The sequence below is a fragment of the Botrytis deweyae genome (genome assembly GCF_014898535.1).
Source record: "Botrytis deweyae strain B1 chromosome Unknown BDEW_013, whole genome shotgun sequence".
Taxonomy (NCBI): domain Eukaryota; kingdom Fungi; phylum Ascomycota; class Leotiomycetes; order Helotiales; family Sclerotiniaceae; genus Botrytis; species Botrytis deweyae.
In genome coordinates this window covers 333,269-355,524 of record NW_024066220.1, presented here as the reverse complement: position 1 = coordinate 355,524, position 22,256 = coordinate 333,269, and the positions used below count along the sequence as shown (strand labels likewise).

The window sequence follows — 22,256 nt, the reverse complement described above, 5'->3', positions numbered from 1 at the left end:
GATAAATATATTATATTTACAATCTATTATAATAAAATATAAAAAGAGAATAAAAGAAAGAATTAAAGTAAGGATTATTTATATTTTTTGAAAAGATTGATTTTCAAAATCCGAGAATATTAGAATAAAATTATTATTTTCAAAATCTAATTAATCAATTGAGCCTTATTATTTAATTTAAAAAGTTTATTTAATTTAAAAAGCCTATTACCGAAGGAATGTAGGTAGTAGGACACTCCTACAATTATCTAAAACTTTTACTCGCGCAGGTCTTGAGATTAGATGATTGTGAGATTTATTATTAATTTGGAATGTAGGTCGTTTTGTGTGGATGGATTGATGAATTAATAGATAGATAGATAAATAAAACAATGAATAAATAGATGAATAAATAAATAGATGAATAAATAAATGGATAGATAAATAGATGGATAGATAAATGAATAGATAGATGAATAGATAGATAAATATATATATCTAGGCAGTGAAAATATATGTAATTATGAAGTAAGCGCAAAATGAAAAGAAAGGAGAACTTTTGGTGTGTTTTGTATTTCCAAATTTTGTTGGAATATTTAGATAGATAGGTGGGCAGGTAGGTAGGTAGATAGGTAGGTAGGCAGGTAGATAGATAAAGTCTAGGGATTCATCATCTACCTACTAGATATACAGACTATAGATTCTTGCATTCACGTTTCTATCCTATCCTATCCTGTATGGATCTTTCCTGAGGTTTGAATACCTAGATAGATATCTCATACCTAGATACCTAGGGGTCTTCCTATCTTATATACCTATAAGTTATACAAGTTTCTCTCTAATCTAGATTTCATATATATCATCTCAGATCCCTACCTACCTGGATATAATACCCAACCCAACCCAATTCAACTCCCTCCCTCCCTCCCTTCCTCCCTCCCCCTCTCCCTCGCTAAGTCGCTAAATCTTACTTACTCCACTCGGAAATGTGAATACCTACTACTACATTAACACGCCTAAATAAACGTATTGAACATACCTATCTCACAATCAGAATCTTCCATTAAATACACAAATATACAAATATCATTATTATAAAGATATTATATACTACATACACAGCACACTACAGTAACATACAGTATTCCTATGACTACAACTCCCTAGGTACCTACCTATATACCCATCGAGATGAAACTTCAAGCAAGAATCTCAACGTGTGAGATGAGAGGAGAGGAGAGGAGATCAAAATCAATATGAAGATGTGTCATATAGGAAACTGCGATATCATAATCTCCTCTCTCCTCTCTCCTCTCTCCCCACAATCTCACAATCTCACAATCTCATATCCACCCTAGCTATTATGTGCGCTAGTACCTATACATAGCAAACACAGTAATCCTACTCCTACCCACGCAAATCCGGACACCCCCCCCCTCCTCCTCCCCACCCAAACCAAAAGCCACGCATTCAGATTCAAAATCTCATCCTACACCCCATCTCCATTCCATCTCACGATTTTCTCCACCCACATCTTATTTCATTTCCTCTTCTCTCCTCTCCTCTCCTCTTCTCTCCTCTCCTCTCCTCTCCTCTCCGTGCCCTTCCCTCGCCCCCTTCACATAGACAAACCCAAACCCAAACCCTCTCCATCTACTCCATACTTTCCAACCCATGTATCATATCCTATATCTACCAAAGAGTATTCCCCATCCCATTCCAAGTCAAATCTCTCATCCTTCAAATCTCTCTTCACAAATCCTTCCTACAATTTTACTTTTGGTTACTATACTCATTCCATGTCCCATACACCATAAAGTACATATATCTTTGCGACCATCCTTTATCACTTCCCTAATCACACACACACAAAACACAACAAAATCAGGATGTAAAAGCAGTAAATAAGAATTTGTAAATTTTAAAACTTTTTTTGATTCTATCTAGTATATAATATAATACCTCCCGAATTTCTTCTCTTCCTAACGAAAGAGTTTCATCAAGAGGTACCAATCAATCGTTTTATCTTAACCCATCCCAATATACCCATGCATTCCACTCCAATTTTCCCCTCAAGTTGTGTGACGCAATGTAAAAGTAGCAAAGAATAAACAAACACCTGAAAAGAGCAAGCGAGCGCAACCCCCTAAAAAGCTGAGCTGTGAAGAAATAGAGAAGTCTTGCATGTAAAAATACATGCAGCCATATCTATCAATCGCGCCCCTTTTCTGTCCCGCCAACTATCTCATCCAGCAAGCAAAAAGCTAAAGCTGCATTAGATTGCAGTACCAAAGTGTAGGTTTTCGGTGTGGTGATATTGTATTTTTTTTGTCCTTGTCTGTTGCGTGAGCGAAGGCAAATCCTTTTTTCTTCCACCCAAATCGTCTCATATGCTTTTCATCCCGGTCAAAGGACATCTCATCTTCCCCTCCAACAACCCATCATAACAACGTCTCTATAAACAAGTTACCAATTGAGAAAAAAAAGCAAGGCCATCTAATGCAGCGCTTAAAGAAGCTGGTATCCGTCTATAACATTTTCTTTCATTTCCCCATTCCCGAAATCTGATGTTGTCCTGCTGAACAGGGACAACAAATGCGAATGAAATAAATTGCTGGGCCTCTAATCACAACTCATCCCTTCGCCGCCAAATGCAATGCTAATATATAAAACCACGCAAACTTTTCTTGAAATCGAATGTACTCTGTAAATCTCGACGCTGTTGGATGGAGCGGAGTAAAATAAAGGAAAATGTAACAACGCCCATGCAATGCAATAAAAACCGTCTATAAGTTGCCCCACCCAAACGTATTATTCGTGTCATTTCGCTCTTAAATGTTGGTATGTACACCCTGCACCGGAGAATCGATCTTTGCGTTTACTGGCCTGAACAATTGAGCCATGTCAAGTGTCAAGTTCGCTACCCCAAAGTCCTTGTCAATGTCACTGACTGATCCAGGTTCCTCTCCTCGTTTTGCTGTGTCAGTGGAGGCCCATCGCTTGGAAAACTTCAAGAGTTGAATCACATGAGTGAATCTTTGATCCGAAGGCATCTGCCAATCAGGTTTTTGAGAAAGCATACACTTCTGAAGCCAGTAAAAATGTGCACCATCGCGACAGAATCCGAAACGGCGAGAGTAAGAGGATCCTGGTGGATATTGGACACTAATGTCCTCGTCCCAAGCTTTCTTCCACTTTTCAAAGGCGGTTGTAACAGTTTTCAAAAGTTGATGAGAATGTGGAGATTGGCCGTCAACAGGAGTTGCTCGCCCACTGTTGTTTGCACTTGGTGCTCCACTACCGCCTTGATCCCCGCTCCTAACTACCCAGTCGTTTTGACTTAATGGTGTGTTTGCTCCACTGTTCAAAGATGCAGTGATTTGTCCAGATTCTTGCGACATCTGTTTTTGAGCAGTCCACAATTGTACGTGAAGGGCATGAATCAGAACGAATTTAGAGAATAAGTTCGTGGTTCCTGGCTGCATTTCATATGTGTGATGCATCAGGGTTCTAAGCACGGTGTGCATTTCTGGTTGCTTGCGTCGACGGCTACCTTCAGGGTTCTTTTGGGCCGAGACCGCAGCACCATTGAGCCCGAGAGCATCGGCGCACTCTGCAGAAGTGCGAGCTTCCCATGCAGCGTCATCAGCGGGAAGAGGAAGGCGGATCTCCAGCGCATCGAATGAAGGAGCAATATTGAAGAATAATACCAAAGCAGAATCCAACAGGAAGATCATGTAAAGTAGCCTCGATCTTTTTTCCTGCTCAACCCACGCGTTCCAATCAAAGTTTGCGGCAACAAAAGCATCGACGTTTACATGACCTTGGTGCAAGACGCTGAAAGAGTTTGTAGTCATTGGTTGGGTAAGACCCGCCCTTCTGGCCAAGGAAACGACCATAGGGAAGTCACGTCGGGCTTTCTCGCGCTGCAGTGGTGTACCATGCCATGTGAAGAGCACTTGCATCAAGAAAATTGCTGCAATTTGTTCAATCTCAGATTTGGATGATCCGATTGGTTCATTGGCATATTCAGCATTTGGCGCGCGAGAAATTACTGAGTAGACTTGAGAATTGGACTCTATAACCATCTTTACAATCTCCATCATCTCGCGGACTTGGGCTGGGCTCATACGATCAGAGTAAACTGCACCAATGCAGATCATACCTAGTAGAAGACCTTCATAAGAATCGGTGATACGGAATGTTGACATGTGGATAATAGGGAAATGACCCTGGAAATTGCTAAACTGTTCAAGAAAGTGTTTAATATTGTCGGCCGAGAGGAATTTTCGAATTTCTTGGCTACGAGCATTGAATTGTGGATTTGTGTTGAGGCAAAAATTTAGCAATTGGCTTGAAATTTGCTGGAGCGGATCATTTGGAGCTGGAATATTCCAATTGGAGAAATCAGAGCCAGGAATATCGGAAGCACCAGGATAGACACCAGTGAGGAAACCATGGTTAGAAGATTCTTGTTTTATTTGTATTTGTGAGTTCGCGAGGTTCGAGTTGTATGGTTCTTGTTTTATTTGCATTTGTTGGTTCGCGAGGTTCGAGTTGTTGTAAGGAGTCATGAAGTTGTTTTGACCGTTCGATTGCATGTGAGGCCATTCGAGTATCGAATGTTGGCTGGCGTTCGCTCCTGCATAGACAGGCATCGGAGGTCGCCCGTTAGAAACAGTTGACATTCCCTCCATCGACTGCGCATGCAAGTTAGCAGTGTTGCCTTGAGAAGCAAAATCGTAGCTCTGACTGTAAGAATGACCATTCTGTCCATTTGGCATACTGAATGCCATGGCAGGGTTCATAGCGGAAGACATAGTACTCGGCATCCCTCCTCCGTAACCTTGATCAAAACTCGATCGACTTGAACCGCCTGCAGCAGGTCCACCAATTCTTCGGTCTCTGTTATCGGGGTTGCCTAGTCGCTGAAGGTCGTTCGAAGCTTTCGAAGCTTGATCATCTGTTAGGTTAGAGCTAGCATCGGCAATACTTCCATCAGGAACGACACCAAATGGGTGCATTGAGCCATCATTTGGCATACCATTGTTTGGCATGCCATTCATGCCATTCATACCCATAATATCAGATTCTGGGCCCATTGTCTGATGTGCCTTTGGCCCCGGGTGTGACTTCTTCAGATGTGCTTGTGCATGAGACAAGTGACTTGCTCCTGTAGGGTTTCCACGGCGAATTGAACATTTTTGGAAATGACGTTTCAAAATATCACTGCGAGAAAAGGTATCACGACAAAGTACGCACATGTACGGACGATCTCCAGTATCTAGGGGGTGTTAAGACTCATTCAAGAATTGACGGATATAATGTTGGGGGGATACTCACGTCTCAATAAATGACGCTTAAGATGCTTGGCGTGAAGGTACGTCTTGGTACAATGAGGACAAGGGAATTTTCCATCAGCATCCTTTGCGGGGATCATGGCATTTTTTGTGGATCCAGGACCAGTAGCAGTGACCTGCGGGCGACCCGGAGCACTAGGTAATATTCCTCTTCGACCCTGCGAACCCACTACATGGGTAGGAGGTTCTTCTGCAAGCACTTGCTGTAGCATATTGGGCTGAGAGTAAGCCGAATGCATCGACAGATGTTGAGGGACATTACTCGCCGGCATTGGTCTTAGAGGGGGGCCTCGACTATTTGCAGGAGCAGGAGCAATTGGCTGATTGTGTGATAAAGCACCAGACGATTGGGGCATCATCGAGGGCGAAGGACGGTATTGATGCTGCGGGGGTTGCTGCTGATAAGAATTTCCATACATCATTTGAGCAGGCCTTGATTGTGCCCCGACCTGTTGATATCCTAAACTAGCAGATCCTGGAGTGTTTGGAGTGCCTGGGGTGCGGGGAGTATGAGGCGCGCTCCATGATTGTTGTTGTTGTTGCTGCTGCTGCTGCTGCTGCTGTTGTTGTTGTTGTTGCATGGCAGCGTGTTGCTGCGGTTGAAGAGGCGGCAAAGTGTGAGGAGGCAAGTTCGAATTGTGTTGAAGCTGGTGCGGTGAAATACCAGGAAGCGGCGAATATGGCGAGTTTCCGTTGCTCATCGCGTTTGAATGATATTGGGCGTTGTCCATTACGAGTATGGACTTTTTATTTCGGGCTTTCTTGACTGAAAGATCGATTACTCAATCATAAAAACCTTTCGCTATACCGTCGATGTGACTGAATCTTGATATCTAGTTCTTGAGATTGAACTTTGATAAACTGCGACCCAATTGGTTTTGTCGCGTCGAAATATTTACAGGTGAAGTTTTCGAGTTTTCTTTTTTTTTTTCCGTCAACGGATTTACGTGTTGCAGCGTCTTGTCAATGGGATTGAGCCGTAGAAAGTTTGAATGGTCCCTGCGTCAAGAATGATGCGCGCCGTAACCAATATGATATCGAGGCCGTTATGGAGAATGGGTAGCTTGAACGAAGCGCGACGAAGTCTTGCTTTGAGGCTCAAGATGTTTACTCTGAATTGTTCGTGTTCGAAGCAATAAGTGGATCCAAAGAAGACTTTATCCGTCCAAAGATGGGCGCAAATAAACGCGGTGGTGGGGAACTATTTTTTTTTTGCGAGTATGAGGATGCGGTCGATCAACAGGGTCCCTTCAACGCTTTTTAGGAACCAGCAAAAAAAATAAGAATCCGCCAAAGAAGTTTGAAAGCTGTCTCTCTGTAGCACGGCGTCTATTAAACTGGAGATTGAGGGGGTGGGATGCGGGAAGGAAGGTATGCTTGTTGCCTTTTTACCTTTCCTCGATCAATCTTCAAACCGGATGGGAAAAGTTATAAGAGTGGACACTGAGTAGGTTTGGTGGGTTGGAGGATGGATGGTAAGAAAGGTAGTAAGATGGAGAAGAAAAAACGACGGACAGTCTGTTTGAGTGGAGAGGGCGTCACAAGAAATTTTCTCTCGCTCTGTCTCTTCTTGAGGGAAAAAAAAGGAAAAGGGAAAAATTGAATAGTACTAGGTAGTGTTCGGTATTTAGTGCGGTGAATGAGTAAGGATTTTCTTCCCTGAATCAATAAGATAATGCCGCTTTACGGAAGATATGTTCCTCTTTCGGTGATAGAATGAATGAGAGGGATTGCCAAATGAATATTCCTTCGCGTTCATGGATTGAAATAGAATAGTTTGGATTTATAACGGTGAGGAATCAGGATGGGATGATGGGATGGATGATGGTTGAGAGCGAGAAAATGCATTAGCTTAACAAAGCATTGACATGGCAAGCACGATCGAGTAGACAGGACAAGGAGACAAGGTAGCGACAGGCAGAGGTACTGCGGACGGGTTAGAGTTTGGATGTCGGCTTCCAAAACTCTTGTCATGTTCATGTCCCTAGTCGTCGAGTAGCAGTACTTTCTACAGCAAAAGATTCAGTACGGCTTGCGTGGGCAGAAGGTGGTTCTAATGTCACTCTACGATCGTAGCATCGACTCTCGTGTCCATCTATCGCTACCTAGGTGCCGTATGCTTTCTCGTGGAAATGCGGTATCTTGTAAGTTGTGTGTACCTCTTGTTAGTATCTAGATGCTGCTGCTCGATCTATCACGATATTTCCCACATGATACGCTTCTGTTATGTAAAGCGTTCGTGTTTTACTACTTGATCCAGCGTAGAACGTAAATAATTGCCGCTGACTATGGCCTATTCTTGCTAGCTCGAGATACTTTTTATCGTACGCTCATGTCAAATCTCAATACGTAGCAAGTATGTACGGAGTATGTATGTACTGCAGTCTACAAACGGTTCCCTCTCAAAGTTACTTTCCCAAAATCGACATCCGAATCTCGTTGACAGCGACGGAATCAATCTTGAGTCGCTATGTTTTCGGTCCCGGGCCAAATGCTGTCTGTCACTGTGCAAAACCATCTACCGTATGTACCATGACTTGGTTGAGCAATGAGTAGACGACCGAACGCTTACCAAACTCTCCTGTAAAGGGGGTTATGTCATGTTAGAAAAAGTCCACGGTCACAAGTTTCTAACCATACCCAGCCTCCCAGCTAGGTGTTTAGCAGTTGCAACTTGCCAGACAATAAAATGTACCCTGGTCACTCAATTGGGTTTACCCTTTCGATTCTCGAATTCCGAAAGAACAAGAGTAATTCTTCTACCGTGCATTTAGAGTTTTGCCGAACTTCCTGCGTAGGCGATGGAATAGATGAAAATGGCATTATCTCCTGATTCCTAATTCATCTCGAATCGACAAACTTACGAGGCTTACAAGTTACATCTACCGGCCGGCATGCGAGCAAGGTTGGCTTCTGCTCACAGCTCGCCATCCTTTCGTGATGCTTTTGGATTAATCATCTTTCTTTTCTATGGGTGGCAGTTATACTTTCCGCTTGTATGTGAGCTATGTAGGCAATACTTCGTAAACAGGATTGATTCGACAGCATTGATGCGAGAAGCTCGATGCTGCTTCGAAACCGCTTCCACTAATAAAGATTGAACCTTCCCAAACCTCTTCGTCACGCATCCCTCGACGCATCCAACCATCCATTTGTGAATCCCGAAGTTTCTTCGCATCGTCAACCTCGCAATGCTACCTACCACTCTTCAATAACATGTCACCAACGCACCATCTGATAACACAAGCAACGGTTTACTCCGTGATATCATCTACCTCAAACAACTTAATACCTAGCAAGCCAAATGCAGTATCATGTACTGTGTACAACACATTCAAAACATTGTCCTACTAAGTCCTACTTTGTCAATCGATTCACACGCTACCGCCAGCTCAGGCCCTGATGCATTTCATCACTTTCAGAACAGCCACGCTGCCTTCGCACACTCGTCCACGAATGCTATGCGGCCAAGTATGATCGTGAGGCAATGAAACTCAGCCAAAGCCGCACGTCCGGCTGGTGACAGGTCTTTTCCCGGATACAGACACCCTACAAGTTACAAAGTACTCCTTTAATGCTCAAGTTTCTTTTTTGGGCAAAGTTTATATCCAGAAGATCTCTCCAATAGGAGCACAAATTCCGAAATCCCGAGTTACCGTGGTCACTGAAAATAAGAAGTTGGCCATGGGTTCCTCACAATCACAACAAATTGGAAAAGGGAAGTTGACGATCCTTTCTTTTCCACCTCAAACGTTGATAAAGTTGTTTTTTTTTTTTTTCAGAAGATTTTGTTGTTTTGCTGTGCACCTAATGAACAGGGTTCTCAAGCAGCCGACAGAGTGTTTCTGCATGCTGCTTTTTCATAAAAGTCCCGGCACACTTGCCGAATGTTATGACATGGATTTCAAGCATGTTGTACTGCGTGCACTGCTGCGTCATCTAGAAGAAACACACAAACGGTGTGGCGGTACGGAGTAATAATATGTGCTAGGTATGCGAGGTATGGTACCAGGTAGGGAGGGGACTATGTAATCTTTTTTATTTTTATTCATTTGTGAAAAAGCTCGGGATCTCTTATCGATTCGGATTATCACTGGTCAATCTTCTGTTAAACTTCTCTTGGTATCACACCTATCCAAACTCTCAAGACGTTGACTATCTAGTCTAGTCACCTAGCATTCCGAAATTGGGATCTATGTGATTACTTACCAATATCGTCTTCGTCGTCGTCATCATCGCGAATTATTCGGATTGCTCTGAGCCATTGATAAAAATAACAACCATCCCGCGACCAAGCACAATAGCGGCTATGTGCTCAATGGAGAGAGGCTTGTGATGTGATTTCCAGCGAAAAGTTGTCCATTTCTGTGTGGCGCTACCACTGCATTATCGATGTGCTCAATCATTCAAGGCGGCCATGCTCACTACTCTGTGCGAGAACTCAGGAATCAGGATAGGTCCTAAGCTGCTTACGGGCTTGGATAAAAGTTAAACCTAGCTTCTACTTCGGTTCTTTGCTTCATCTGGGTCGTCCATCCGTCCTTAACCCATGCAGAATTCGTCCCGTTCACGAATCACCATTGGTATTTGGCATCATGGCATGATGGATCAATTCCAATTTTCAGACAGTTGGTAATTCTTCTCATGCCAATGATATTATCGACATATCTCAGTGCTACTGCAGTCTGCAGCTCACAAGGTTTCTACACTATGAACGCATAATATTTTATTCAGAAAGATCAAACGTCAAACTGATACCTCTAAGAAAGCCAAGTCATTGAACAACTTCGTATCGATAACCTTCGGACCTTGCACCAATGAAAGCAGTCATACTAACACCTAAAGGCTAAAGTATATTCTCGATCTTATCTCATAGCGACTATGTAAATCTCTAACACGACTCACGACTCACGACTCGTGACCTGTGCAATTACATCGCAGTATTGGAAGTGTACCGCCCAAATTCTCAATGCAATACCGCACTTTGACTTTTCTTTACCGAGGTTCAGGCGATAAGCTGCTCTTTTATTGAGACTTTGAGAGCGGAAAGGAAGTCTCGAATCTCCAAAAACAGTTTTCCTCCGTACGAGTGCGTGGCTGCCAGCGATCGAATATCTAGCTGGCTGGCTGGCTGCTCTAGCTTCGATGTTGTGAGGGTTGGGAATCTTAACCCCTTGCTATCCAACAACATTTCCCCCAAGTGCTCTTTTCGAACCATTGACAAACTACACGATGGTAATGGCGCCGAGGAAATTTTACACTGCTCGCCTCCACATGCTGACTTGAAGATATTTTATGTATCAAATCCTCAATGTACAACATCAGGTGATTGTAAAGGATTACATGAAGTACATACGTTGAGTAGATACATCATCCCGCCTATTGAAAGCTTGCTTGGTAGAAGGTTCGAAAGGGTTGATGCACTGGAAGACCCGCGTACGAAGCATCCATTATGCGGTGTAACAGGAGTATTTTCCCTGTACATAACACCAGCAGCATTCACAGCGTTTTAATCATCTTTGCTTATGATTCGTTAATCTGGTGATTCTGATCTGAGAGAAAGTCCAGGGTCGGATCTAAACAAATTGCATTATGAGCTTCGTGTCAAAAGGATCGAACTAAAAAGTCTCACCAATACACAATTGGATTACTAGATTGCCAGACAACTCATTATTTAACGGAAGAGGCTGGCAGGTTGCATTCCAAAACGAGATCTACAAGGATTTATGCTTGATCCTCTCCCAAGTCAACCTGTCAGGCAGGGGAGGAAAGAGGTCAGATCCATTTCTCTGCGCTTCCATGCCCATTTTTTTATTCTTCAGGCGCGCCGTTTCCGCTACTGTGACAGTGTGATTTTTTCCTTCGATGTCTTGCTGTTATAACAAGAATGCCACGTTCCTAACTTCTTGCGAGTCATGCATGGAAAAGCCCGTGTTTCAATGCATCAAAAGTGGGATGCTACTGTATTGTCCGAATAAGCATTGTTGAGGCGGTACTGTGCGACAAAAGTTGTGTATATCAATACTCGATATTCCACGGCCTCGCCTCGCGACTCCGTGCCACAAATATATTTCCAAATTTGTCTGCAACGTACACTCGAGGTAATATTTGTTCTCTGAGCAGGATGATACGATCTGAATATAGCACATTTTAAATGAGAGTGTGCTTTCGATCAGACTCTTCAACTTCAAGTGAAGTAATTTCAAGGATTCGATTGATTCTCTCACATGTTCCATTGCTTCGCTCCTCTTAATTTCTTTTTACATTTTACTATAGGTCTGCCATGACCGCTATGATCATAAAGTCTGAACTTCGGGTCTAGAATCTAGATTGAACAATAGTTCATTTTCACCGATAGGTTGAATAGGTGTATTCTCTTGCAATTATTTCTGCTGTCTTCGTATGTAAGATGAGGCGGATTGAAGAAGTTTCAAACATTAATTGACATCCAAGAAGATCTTCGCTTCACCTTGTCTTACTTGGATTCATGTTGAATATCTCGTAATTTAGGTCACATGATTCACCCTGCCTCCAGAATTCTGGATTGTTGATCGTTCTATATATAAATCTTACCGAGACAAGAAGTGGTGCCCCTTACAAGGCTGTGTAATTTCCTATTGCCACAAATAAAATAAGCTTGGTATTTGAACCATTCGATTCTCTGCTTTCTTTTGCAAACACATTCACTGACAAACAAACAAACCACCTTCGTTTTAATTCATACAATTCTACAAGCTCAAGCTTTTTAATCTCGAACACCTTCGAGAGTAATATCAACCATCTTTCTCATCACCAATTCACTCCACGTTCAAAATGCAGCCTTCCATCTTCCTCGTTGCTTTCGCATCTATTGCAGCAGCCACTACTGCGTCTTCTGATTCCTCATCTGCAACCAGCGCTATCGCCCCACTCGCCAGCGGCACCTTCACCAACGGAACTGCAACCAACGGCACTCTTAGCGGCTCCACGACTCGTTCTCCTTCGGCTTCTGGTACTGGAGACGCGGCTGCTTCAGCAACTAGCAAGGCTGCTGGTTCCGCCAACTTTGTCTCAGGAGGTGCATTCGCTGCAGCCGCTGCAGGAATGGTCTACCTCTTGTAATTTTCGATCGATCTTTGGCTTTCAAATTGTTGTGATACCCGGGTCATTGCATGCGAGAATGTCACCCTCTTGATTACTGTTTGGCATGCATGGCGTTGCTTAGGGTACTCTTCCAGATAAGATTGAGTGTGCATTAGAGGAGCTTCGGAACGGTGGAGAGCATAAGGCTTAGGCGGAGACGTACATTCAGATGTGGAGATAATACAACTATCCTGGCATTCTTTACATGCTAGCTTCAATTCTATCATACCCTCTTTAGACTACCAGTTGACAATAAATGTGATAACTTTTAAACATCAAACGTCATTGAATAGCCGCTATATGAATGAAAAAGCAGTACCCCAAATAACTCGAAAAGAATCATATATTGAAAATGTTTGCAGTCCAATACTTGACAATGATATCAGTTTGCATTCAAACACAGATAACATAGAGCGAATAACAGGTTCATACCTTATCGATGCTCTCGTTCAACTTTCGAATTGAAATACCGACTATTTATTGGATATTAGATATTGAATAGAGCGTATCTTTTTGATGACCCGTCCTTTCTGCCCCCCTGGGACTAGCTTCAATAAACTGATCCTCCATGGATTATCACCGACCACGATCTAACCTTTGAACATCAGAACAATAGACAATCAAAAGCAATGCTACCATGATGAATGACAGAGTACAAGACGTCTTACAGAAACGATCATCCCCAGCTCGCTGGAAACCAATACCAAACACTAGACACGACTGTAGAACATAGCACCAAAACAGCTATATACAAACGAATCTAGATCCAGCTCCTGTGACTTCAATTTCATGCATGCAATAGGATATGGATGTTCTGGGCGGATCTATGCCTTTGTTTGTGCGAGTCGCAGCAGGAATATCGCCATCGTACCACCGCACTAGCAGGGCTTCAGGCTGATAGGTATCCCAAGCAGCTTCATACTTGAGAAATAAATGACTATCCCGGAGAAACAAGTGTCGCGTCTAACATGCAACTATACATTCGGCATCGGCATAGTGCATTTGTGCCGTTTTGATCAGCATTGGTGGTGTCGCACATGTCATATTAATCCAATCATAGATTATCAGAAGCCATGATATGCATTGTTAGACAAAAGGAGAATAAAGGGAAAGCCGATGGGGCCTAGAATAACCTCAGCTTATTTCTCGGTTCGGTATGGTATGTTGAGACTTTGGGTTGGGCATTTCAATTGAAGCATCGGGCGCAAATCCGATATGCAACAAAACTTCTTGTGCGACACCCGAAAGACCGTTAAAAGGATCTTTGTGTGACAGGTGGTTACTCAAGTCATGTGGTTGCAATAAATTCTGGATATATGTTGACTTGCGCTTTAGGTCTGATTTTTTACCCCACCTGAAATTTATACGGTAACCGAAATAATTTATCGAGTTTTCGAGATTCTTGATTGATGAGGAAGTAATCTGGAGCCGGTGATTGCATCGCCATTGACAACTTCAACATAAGATGTCGACCTCTACAGTTATTCGACCTGTAGCTCGCAGCCTGCTACAACTACGAAAGGCATCAAATACCCCGCCAGCGTTCCTCCTTCCCTGCCTACAAAGCTCCTCCACAACATCATCATGTACTCAATCCACCTCCTTCTCTACCAGCAGCACATACTTATATCCCCGGGATATGAACCGTCTGCGCGGAGTATCTACACAAAGGCGAACGGGGCCCCGTCAACCCCTCTCCGTATCCAATGCAAAACTACCTCAACCAGTCCTAGATGAATCGAAACGATTAAAAGTGAAGGTTGATGAGAATCACGGATTATATGAATTTTTCAGACATAAGGATAAGGCACTTAGCACGCCAGCTGAGGAGGGAAGCCATGGTAGACCATGGAGCGCAGAGGAGTTGAGGGGGAAAAGTTGGGAAGATTTACATTCACTTTGGTGGATTTGCTGCAAGGAGAGGAATCGCATTGCTACGGAAAGTTACGAGAGACAGAGATTGGAGGCGGGTTACGGTGATGAGGATGCGGAGAAGAGGGATATGACTGTGAGTGGTTATCTCGGTTTATGTCCTATTTGGCATATGTGCCGCGCAAATTTAAGGAATGAGAACAAAAGCTAATTTCGGGGATCACAGGTTCGGAGAACACAGAGAGCTATCAAACAAGTTTTGACTGAAAGATATTATTCGTGGCAAGAAGCGGAGGTTATCGCGAAGGATGATCCAGAAATTGACTTTTCGGGCGAAGGACCATTATACACCCCCAGAGATTTTGAGGAAGATATTGAGGAGGATGTGTTAGCTGAAGCCGAAGGAGACGCAGAGCCAAAACCTGCTCAGGTTACGGCTTAAATCACGGAGGATGTATGATAGAGGATCATACCCCTAGATCAAAAATAATGAGTTTGGGGGGAAGAAAGGTGTCTCCAATTGGCATGAATGATTTGGTTTCCTACAGCCATCATCTGTATAAGTAGAAACGCATATGGGGCAGTACAGCTATGGCCGCATTATGCATTTATGTGAATCTGAAAAAAAGGATTATCTTTGTCTTGAACAATTGGAAAGATTGGTACAGTATGAGCAGAACCATTCGCTACTTGGTACTTTATAGGAGATCAAGTAAAAGTTTCAACACAAGTGAATACCGTTAGAAATTCATATTAACAGATTCCATGTACCAAATACATATATCAATTTGTCAAGACCCAAAATCAATCGTGACAATTTACCAGGAACTCCACAAATTCGCCCCTGAGCATAATTACACCAAGACAAAATCTACCAGCAGCAACAACAAAGCGGTACTCCAGTTTCCCCCTTTAGCGAGGCCAATCAAGAGAATTGGTGAAGCAGAACGACGTTGTACGTCTCACCGACCATTTCCATAACTGCCCTTGCAATTTCAGCATAAACCACATTTGCGATTTTTCCTCACCAAGAAAGCTTTCTATATTCTTCTTCTTCTACTTCTTTTCGCAAACCAACCCTACTACCTAATAAATATCAAGATTCTAATTCAAGATGGATGAAATCGCCCCCGAATATGATGTTGTCGTTTTGGGCACTGGTAAGCTTGTCCAACCCCGCATTGGCTGGAGGGGCATGGATAGGAGCATGTATGCTTTTTGTTGGGGATATATGGCTAATACTGAACTCTAGGTTTGACGGAATGTGTTCTTTCTGGGTATGTCGATTTGGGAAAAGTTGATGAGATTGTATACTGACGTTTTGGGGATAGAGTTTTGAGTGTTAAGGGTCAAAAGGTCTTGCATATTGATCGAAATGATCACTATGGAGGGTATGTGTTTCAAGCTCGCAGAATGGGTAGATAAGTCAACAATGGCTAATTTCTCAATAGTGAAGCTGCTTCCGTCAATATCGAAGCTGTGAGTACGATTTTTTGGGACTGCGAAGCTCTGTTCTGACAATCACGATAGCTCTTCAAGAAGTATGGAAACTATAATAAGGGGGAGGAGCCATGGAAGAAGTACGGACGTGCCAATGACTGGAATATCGATTTGGTACCAAAGCTTTTGATGTCTTCGGGTGAACTCACAAACATCCTCGTTTCAACTGATGTTACGAGATATCTTGAGTTTAGATCTGTGGCTGGAAGTTACGTGCAACAAGGTACTGGTCAAAAGGCAATGGTTGCAAAGGTTCCATCTGATGCTGGTGAGGCTTTGAGATCATCTTTAATGGGCATCTTTGAGAAAAGAAGAATGAAGAGTTTCCTTGAGTGGATTGGCACATTCGATGCTGCGGATCCTGCTACTCACAAGGGTAAGATGGTTGAAATATCTCCTATTTTCAGTAATTTACTGATAAAAACAAGGACTTAACATGAGCACCTGCACCATGAAGGATGTTTACGACAAATTCGGACTCGAGACTGGTACTCGAGACTTCCTTGGCCATGCTATGGCTTTATACCAAACCGATGACTATATCAACGAGAAGGGCACAGCTCCAGCAACCATCGATCGCATTCGTTTGTATGGACACTCAGTCGCCCGTTACGGAAAGTCCCCATACATTTACCCAGCATACGGTCTCGGTGAACTCCCTCAAGGTTTCGCTCGTTTGTCTGCTATTTACGGTGGTACCTATATGCTTAATGCAAGCATCGATGAGTTCAAATATGATGGAGATAAGATCTGCGGTATCAAGGCTTCTATGCACGAGAAGGATGCTCAAGGAAATGATTCCACCATGCATTTCGAGACTAAGACAAAGAAGATCATCGCAGACCCATCATACTTCCCTGACAAGGTTCGCGTTGTCGGTCAACTCTTGAAGGCTATTTGCATCTTGAACCACCCACTTGCTGGAACAGATAATGCTGATTCTGCTCAACTTATCATTCCTCAATCTCAAGTAGGACGCAAGAACGGTATGTTTTTCAAAGGCACGAAGCATTAGGATATTGTGACTGACATATTTATAGATATCTACATTGCTGTCGTTTCCAGCGCCCATAGTGTTTGTCCAAAGGGTTACTACATCGCCATTGTTTCCACCATTGCTGAGACCGATTCAAACCATCATTTGGAACTTGCGCCAGGTCTTGAGCGTCTTGGAAAGATTGAGGAGAAGTTCATGGTAAGTAATTCTTCTTGTTCCACCACTCGGCGTGACCAAAATTCCTCGATACTAACACAAATCCCTAAACAGGGTCCACCAATTCCTCTTTATGAACCACTCGAGAGCGGCGAGAAAGACCGTATCTTTATCTCTAAATCTTACGACGCCACATCCCATTTTGAAACTACTACAGACGATGTTAAGGACATCTACCGCCGGGCTGAGGGACATGATTTGGTTGTCGAGGGTTTGAGAGAGGGTACTAATTTGGTCGGAGGGGAGCAATAAATCTTGATTGATGATGATGCATGCATGAGCGGAGAACATCCAGAGAAATTAGGAGTAGATAGTTAAGGTTATACGTACATAGTGAGGATGAATATGGATAGGAGGTCCTTGAGCTATTGAGTGGACAGAAAGCTTATGTATAGGAATGGTATAAGGTACTTTTTTGCCTGTGCAGTTTTTGATTTATGTTTATAGTTTTAATAATTGTTTGATTCGTTTGTTTATGCACAGCCAATCTTTTTATAATATACTTATTCCCTTCGGCTGGGAGCGAACGATGAGAGAGATTTTAATATTCTGATTTGTGTGTGGACGTGTATTTTCTACGTCTTGATCTTGATTATCCCCTTTGCCTTTGCCTTTGCCTCTGTGTTTATCGTACTTGGGCTTGGCTTTCGAGAAAGAGAGGGGAAATAAGTCTTGTTGGATGAGGGAAATGAATATATAGAGAGGGATGCATGGTGTACTTTAAGCTGCGAGTCTAATGATATGGTTCTTATTCTTTATAGTTCCGGGAGGGGTTGAGGGGGATAGACAGATGGGTCATTGGTGGTGAAGGGGGGTGCTGGATTGCCCACATCCAAGGCGATGAATTCGTGTGTGGTGTGTATGCTTGGATTTAGGTGTTGTGCATAGACACTTATATAAACACACGGGGAAAGAAAAGGTGGTTTCGAGGACTTTTATGGTCGGAATGGGGAATGGTTTTTTTTGTTGTTCATTGGAATGCGGTTGCGTTGGGAGAGTGTGGTTAGTTGGTCTGAGGGGTTACTGGTTATGGGATTTCTGTCGGCTGAGACGTGGTTTGCATTCTGTATTGATGGTGAGGGGGTGAGGTGTGGAGAGTTGGATTATTGGGGATGCGTATGTGTGTGTATGTGTATGTGTATGCGTGCGTGTATTTGGATGTCTCGATGTGTAGAGAAAATCGATCTGAGAGACATGTGTGACATACCTAGTAACTCGACGGACTGACTTGGGCTAGCGAGTGGCGGAATAGCTGGCTAGCTAGCTAGCTGTTCGCTAAGAAGTGATTAGGGGGCTGATGGATGGCTGGCAGCTAGGTAGGTAATGAATCGATGTTGGATTGCGGGTGGGGTTGGTGAGTTTGCTTAATTTGGGTTGGATAGGGATGTTTGTGTGAGAAAGAGGACTTTTTCTTGGTAAGTGTATTATTCTATTGTTGTCTTCATTCATCTATCTATTCTCTTAGTAAACACCAATACTAGGTTCAGATACTTGATTGTCCTGAGTAAAAAAATGAAAAGAAAAGAGAAGAAAAATGAAAGCATATAAAGCAGTGGCAATGGCCGCGAGGAAGGCTACTTGGAGTTAGTCGATGGTCGAGATAGTAAACCTGGACAGGGAGAGGTTAGAGGTAGATTGCAATGGGTGGCTTCGATGAAGGTAGATTTGTACCAGAATAATAGGGGAGTGGGTAGATGGTTTATCGGTTTTTTGGTTTCGTTAGTGGTGAGCATAAAATGAGACGAGCCGAGAAGAATGGAAATTTTGGATGAATGAATGTACATTGATAGATGTGTGTGGACATCCGAATTTACGCTCAACAAAAGAGAAAGCACATCGATAATTCTTTGGAATTCCATAGTGTCTTTTAAGCCAAGATATATTTCATCTATCAATCCATTAACTAATTCCTATAACTTGAATAACATGACCTGACAAACCCAAAGATCTCCTCCAAAAGTTCAACTCAACAAACAATTGCTCTCCCCAGCAACTTTATAGCCCTTTCTCATACGACTACCACAGATCTCGACCTCAAGTTACCATGGCCAAAAAAGACCGGTTTAAATCGAGGAAGAATTTTTTTTATCCTGGTCTCTGTGTGTGTACTCCATCTTCCTCTTCCAGTTGATTGTCGCCCATCATATCCTAATCAAATTATCCTTCCTTCCCAATTAGAGCCCCCGATCAACAACTCAGAGACAAAGACAGTTTTATAAGGATTACCAAAATCTCTTAATACATGGAGACGGAGGCTAGTGGCGAGGAATTTCTTTAGAGGGTTACTAAAGAATATTGATGTGATCGAGATGTCGCGAAAATCAGTTGAAACGCGTTCGGTGCTTTGCCTCAACCAAAACTGGAAACGGAGATGGATGTTGAAGCTGAGTCGCTGACATGTAGTCGCTCCAGGTTGCCTATCGTCTATCGCAAATAAAACAACAAGTTAGAAAGAGGATTCCGCTTCGATCCAATTATTCTTGTGTGTGAATAATCTTGAGAGGAAGCAAAAGCTACACGCTACCTACTCACAGCGACATTGAGCCGTTAATACTATGACAATCATCACCGTCCTCGGTAAGAACTGGTATGTTCGTACAAATGGAAGGAAAGTGAGTATAGTCCTTTGATTATATCCCTGCCTCTCGTATCGTCCTTTGTTATTGCAGCCGCTAACACATATGGAGATAGCTAATAGAGCGGGGTCGTGGTATAGAAACACGCATGGATGTCATCGTTATGAGTTTTAGTTGTTTAGATCTACCTTCAAGTATTGTTGTCATTCAGCCAATGAATTTAGAAGACATTATAATGATAAAAGTAAGGCGTTGTGAGAAAGCAGCCCACAGTTAGCGAGTCAGAATTAAGCGTAATCCTTCACGTTCGCCGTCTCCACTGGGTAACGATAGACGCTTCTCGCTGGCTCAATCTGCTCCAGCTCAACATGCGATGTCCAGTTCCAATCTTGGTACCCTGCACATCATTATGGCTAGGTCTTGATGGAGAGTCTTCGTATGACGTGGGGTATTTCTGCTCGACTAAGTTAAATAGTAATGAGGGTAGGCCGAGAGGAGAGCTGCAGAAGACATCCCCTTTGTGTCTGCACCGCCACCGGCGCTCCCATGGTTGTCAACCCTTCCCAAGGACCCCCACAAGCTATGGGCACACATCAACAACGATCCAAACGACATTTAAGAATCTTCTATTCAGATTCGCCGCTCCCGTGCCCGTAAACATGAAAAGCCAGCACGGCCACCAAGCACCCGGCATATGGATTGCAGAGCATATCGAGGCAAGACGTTTCCAGACTTAACTCAGGAGCTAACTCTGGAACCGGCGTCGGCAGTTTTGGTTCGACCTTCAGGCCAGTAATAGCATCAACCCATTTAGCAAGTGGCACTTTAGCACTAGTGATCACGTCGATTCTACCAGTATTAAGACGATCTCTTTCAACGTTGCCTTTAACCCGCCAGATAAGACTTTTACCGCATTGCTTCCGGAAGTGATTATTTCGATATTTGATTGAGAAACGAGAGCAAAAGTAGAAGAGAATGAATTGGGGAGTTTGAAAAGCTCAAAAAGTTCTTACATTACACTCCGTGCCATGGGATCCTCCGTGATGAGATCGCCATATAACGTAGCTAGAAGTAAAGAATATGTATGTAGAAACCGAAGCCAGAATTCTGTCAGTGAAAGGATTGGATAACGGCCTATCAATATATCGTAAGAGAACTCTGATGTGGCGTTTTTCTTTCAAGTTTGGTTAAACTGCTGGTTCCGATATGATACAGTCCAATTTGGTCTAAATTCCACAGGAGAATGGGGCGAGGTAGCGTCATAAGTATCCAATCGCTCTGGCAAGCGCTGCAAATCCAAGGCAAGCATAAGTCATGTCCAATGCTGACTGGGAAATCTGTTTTGAAGGTAGATGAAACGTCGTGGAAAGAGATTCATGTTCGACTTGTGTGATTTCAATTTAGGAAAATCTTGACTTTAAATAATTTGAAGAAGGCAGCCGGCTCCACTGAGGTTGTTCGACTGATTTGTATCAACGTCGTAGTTTTGGCATCGGCGGCGACTTGTGGCACTATTCAACCTTGAAGCAAAACACCATCAAGGAAAATCATAGAGGTTTTGTTCTTCCCACCTACAGCATGCTCATTGTTAGATCGATTAGCTTGTGTCCTCTCTTTAAATTGAAACAGATTTCCTGCTGTTGACGTCCAATGGCTTAGTAGCAAATACAAGATGCATCCAAGTACTAAGAGTACAATCAGTTAGTAGATGCAGTTCGTGTAAAACTCGTAGGCGTGTTATTGGCACCTGCGATTGAGTGACGTGTTATCTGCTTTCCTTTTCATAGCTTTGTGGTTACTCTGAGAAGCAACACTCCTTGTTATGCTTCAGCAGAGCCTTTGGAAAACCTCATATCGTGCTTCATAAATCTCTGAAGAGAGCACCTGCAATGATTCAGTCGGCCTGATGAATCAGGTAAATATGAAGCCAACCATGAATCCCACATCTTCAGATGTTTTGAAATCGACTAAGTTGGAAATGGTCGTCTAGTGTGCTGAATTGTAAGGAAGATAAAAAACCAAAGTTAATTTTGCATCGCAGCAGACCAATGGTCCATTAAAGCTCATGTTACGCATTGACAGATCTACATCAAACCAACGGAGACGGAAATAGCCTTGGCTGTGCTTCAACGAACCCCCTAGCAAAGGTAAACTTTTTAACATACTGCTGTGATCCTAAGATTGACCATAGAGCACACGTCCTCTGTCGGTTGATCTACTTCCAGAGAATGCACGTATTGTATCTAGAACGACCTTCTGATCCAAATCTTTCTGGTGGTACATAATTTGGTGTTGTGTATAATGGAATAGTATCGTTCAACTGCTGAAAAGTATGTGAGGACCTATGAGCTTGGGCGTTCGAGATAGCTGTAGATCTGGGGTGCAGAACTGGCTTGCTCTACATCGGAGTGCTACTGTAACAGTAGTAACAGTAGCATTAATAGCATACAGTATGCTTGTGGACCTAACAATGAAATGGCGCTATTGAGATGATGCTTATCGAGTCTTTGAGCTTAAGCTAAACCACAGCTTGCTAGCTCATATAGAGACGTCCCTGAGGCTTCATGCACCGTGAGAATTGTCAGTTGGGAGCTTGCGACTGAAGTGCAGAAGACGAGAGCGATGGAATGTGTC

At 43.1% G+C, this 22,256-nt stretch overlaps 4 protein-coding genes across 4 annotated transcripts; 3 read left to right on the top strand and 1 right to left on the bottom strand.

Annotated features, from left to right (window-relative positions):
* Nucleotides 1-1,874: 1,874 nt before the first annotated feature.
* On the bottom strand, nt 1,875-7,126 carry EAE98_006250 (uncharacterized protein). The gene is made up of 2 exons (XM_038953873.1): nt 5,323-7,126; nt 1,875-5,263 (listed from the first exon to the last, which is right to left on the bottom strand). Exons 1-2 carry the CDS (start codon nt 6,068-6,070, stop codon nt 2,811-2,813), a joined length of 3,201 nt encoding a protein of 1,066 aa, XP_038809663.1. The 5' UTR covers nt 6,071-7,126; the 3' UTR covers nt 1,875-2,810.
* Nucleotides 7,127-12,152: 5,026 nt separating this feature from the next.
* EAE98_006249 (uncharacterized protein) lies at nt 12,153-12,440 on the top strand (the record flags this gene model as incomplete). Its single annotated transcript, XM_038953872.1, has 1 exon — nt 12,153-12,440. The coding sequence occupies one exon, from the start codon at nt 12,153-12,155 to the stop codon at nt 12,438-12,440; it is 288 nt and encodes a 95-aa protein (XP_038809662.1).
* A 1,235-nt stretch (nt 12,441-13,675) lies between these two features.
* Nucleotides 13,676-15,112, top strand: EAE98_006248 (uncharacterized protein). Its single transcript, XM_038953871.1, has 2 exons — nt 13,676-14,469; nt 14,560-15,112. The coding sequence occupies exons 1-2, from the start codon at nt 13,927-13,929 to the stop codon at nt 14,773-14,775; spliced, it is 759 nt and encodes a 252-aa protein (XP_038809661.1). The 5' UTR covers nt 13,676-13,926; the 3' UTR covers nt 14,776-15,112.
* A 335-nt stretch (nt 15,113-15,447) lies between these two features.
* On the top strand, nt 15,448-17,298 carry EAE98_006247 (uncharacterized protein; the record flags this gene model as incomplete). The annotated part of the gene is made up of 8 exons (XM_038953870.1): nt 15,448-15,493; nt 15,586-15,610; nt 15,665-15,724; nt 15,785-15,812; nt 15,864-16,209; nt 16,262-16,819; nt 16,874-17,028; nt 17,101-17,298. The coding sequence occupies 8 exons, from the start codon at nt 15,448-15,450 to the stop codon at nt 17,296-17,298; spliced, it is 1,416 nt and encodes a 471-aa protein (XP_038809660.1).
* Nucleotides 17,299-22,256: the final 4,958 nt, after the last annotated feature.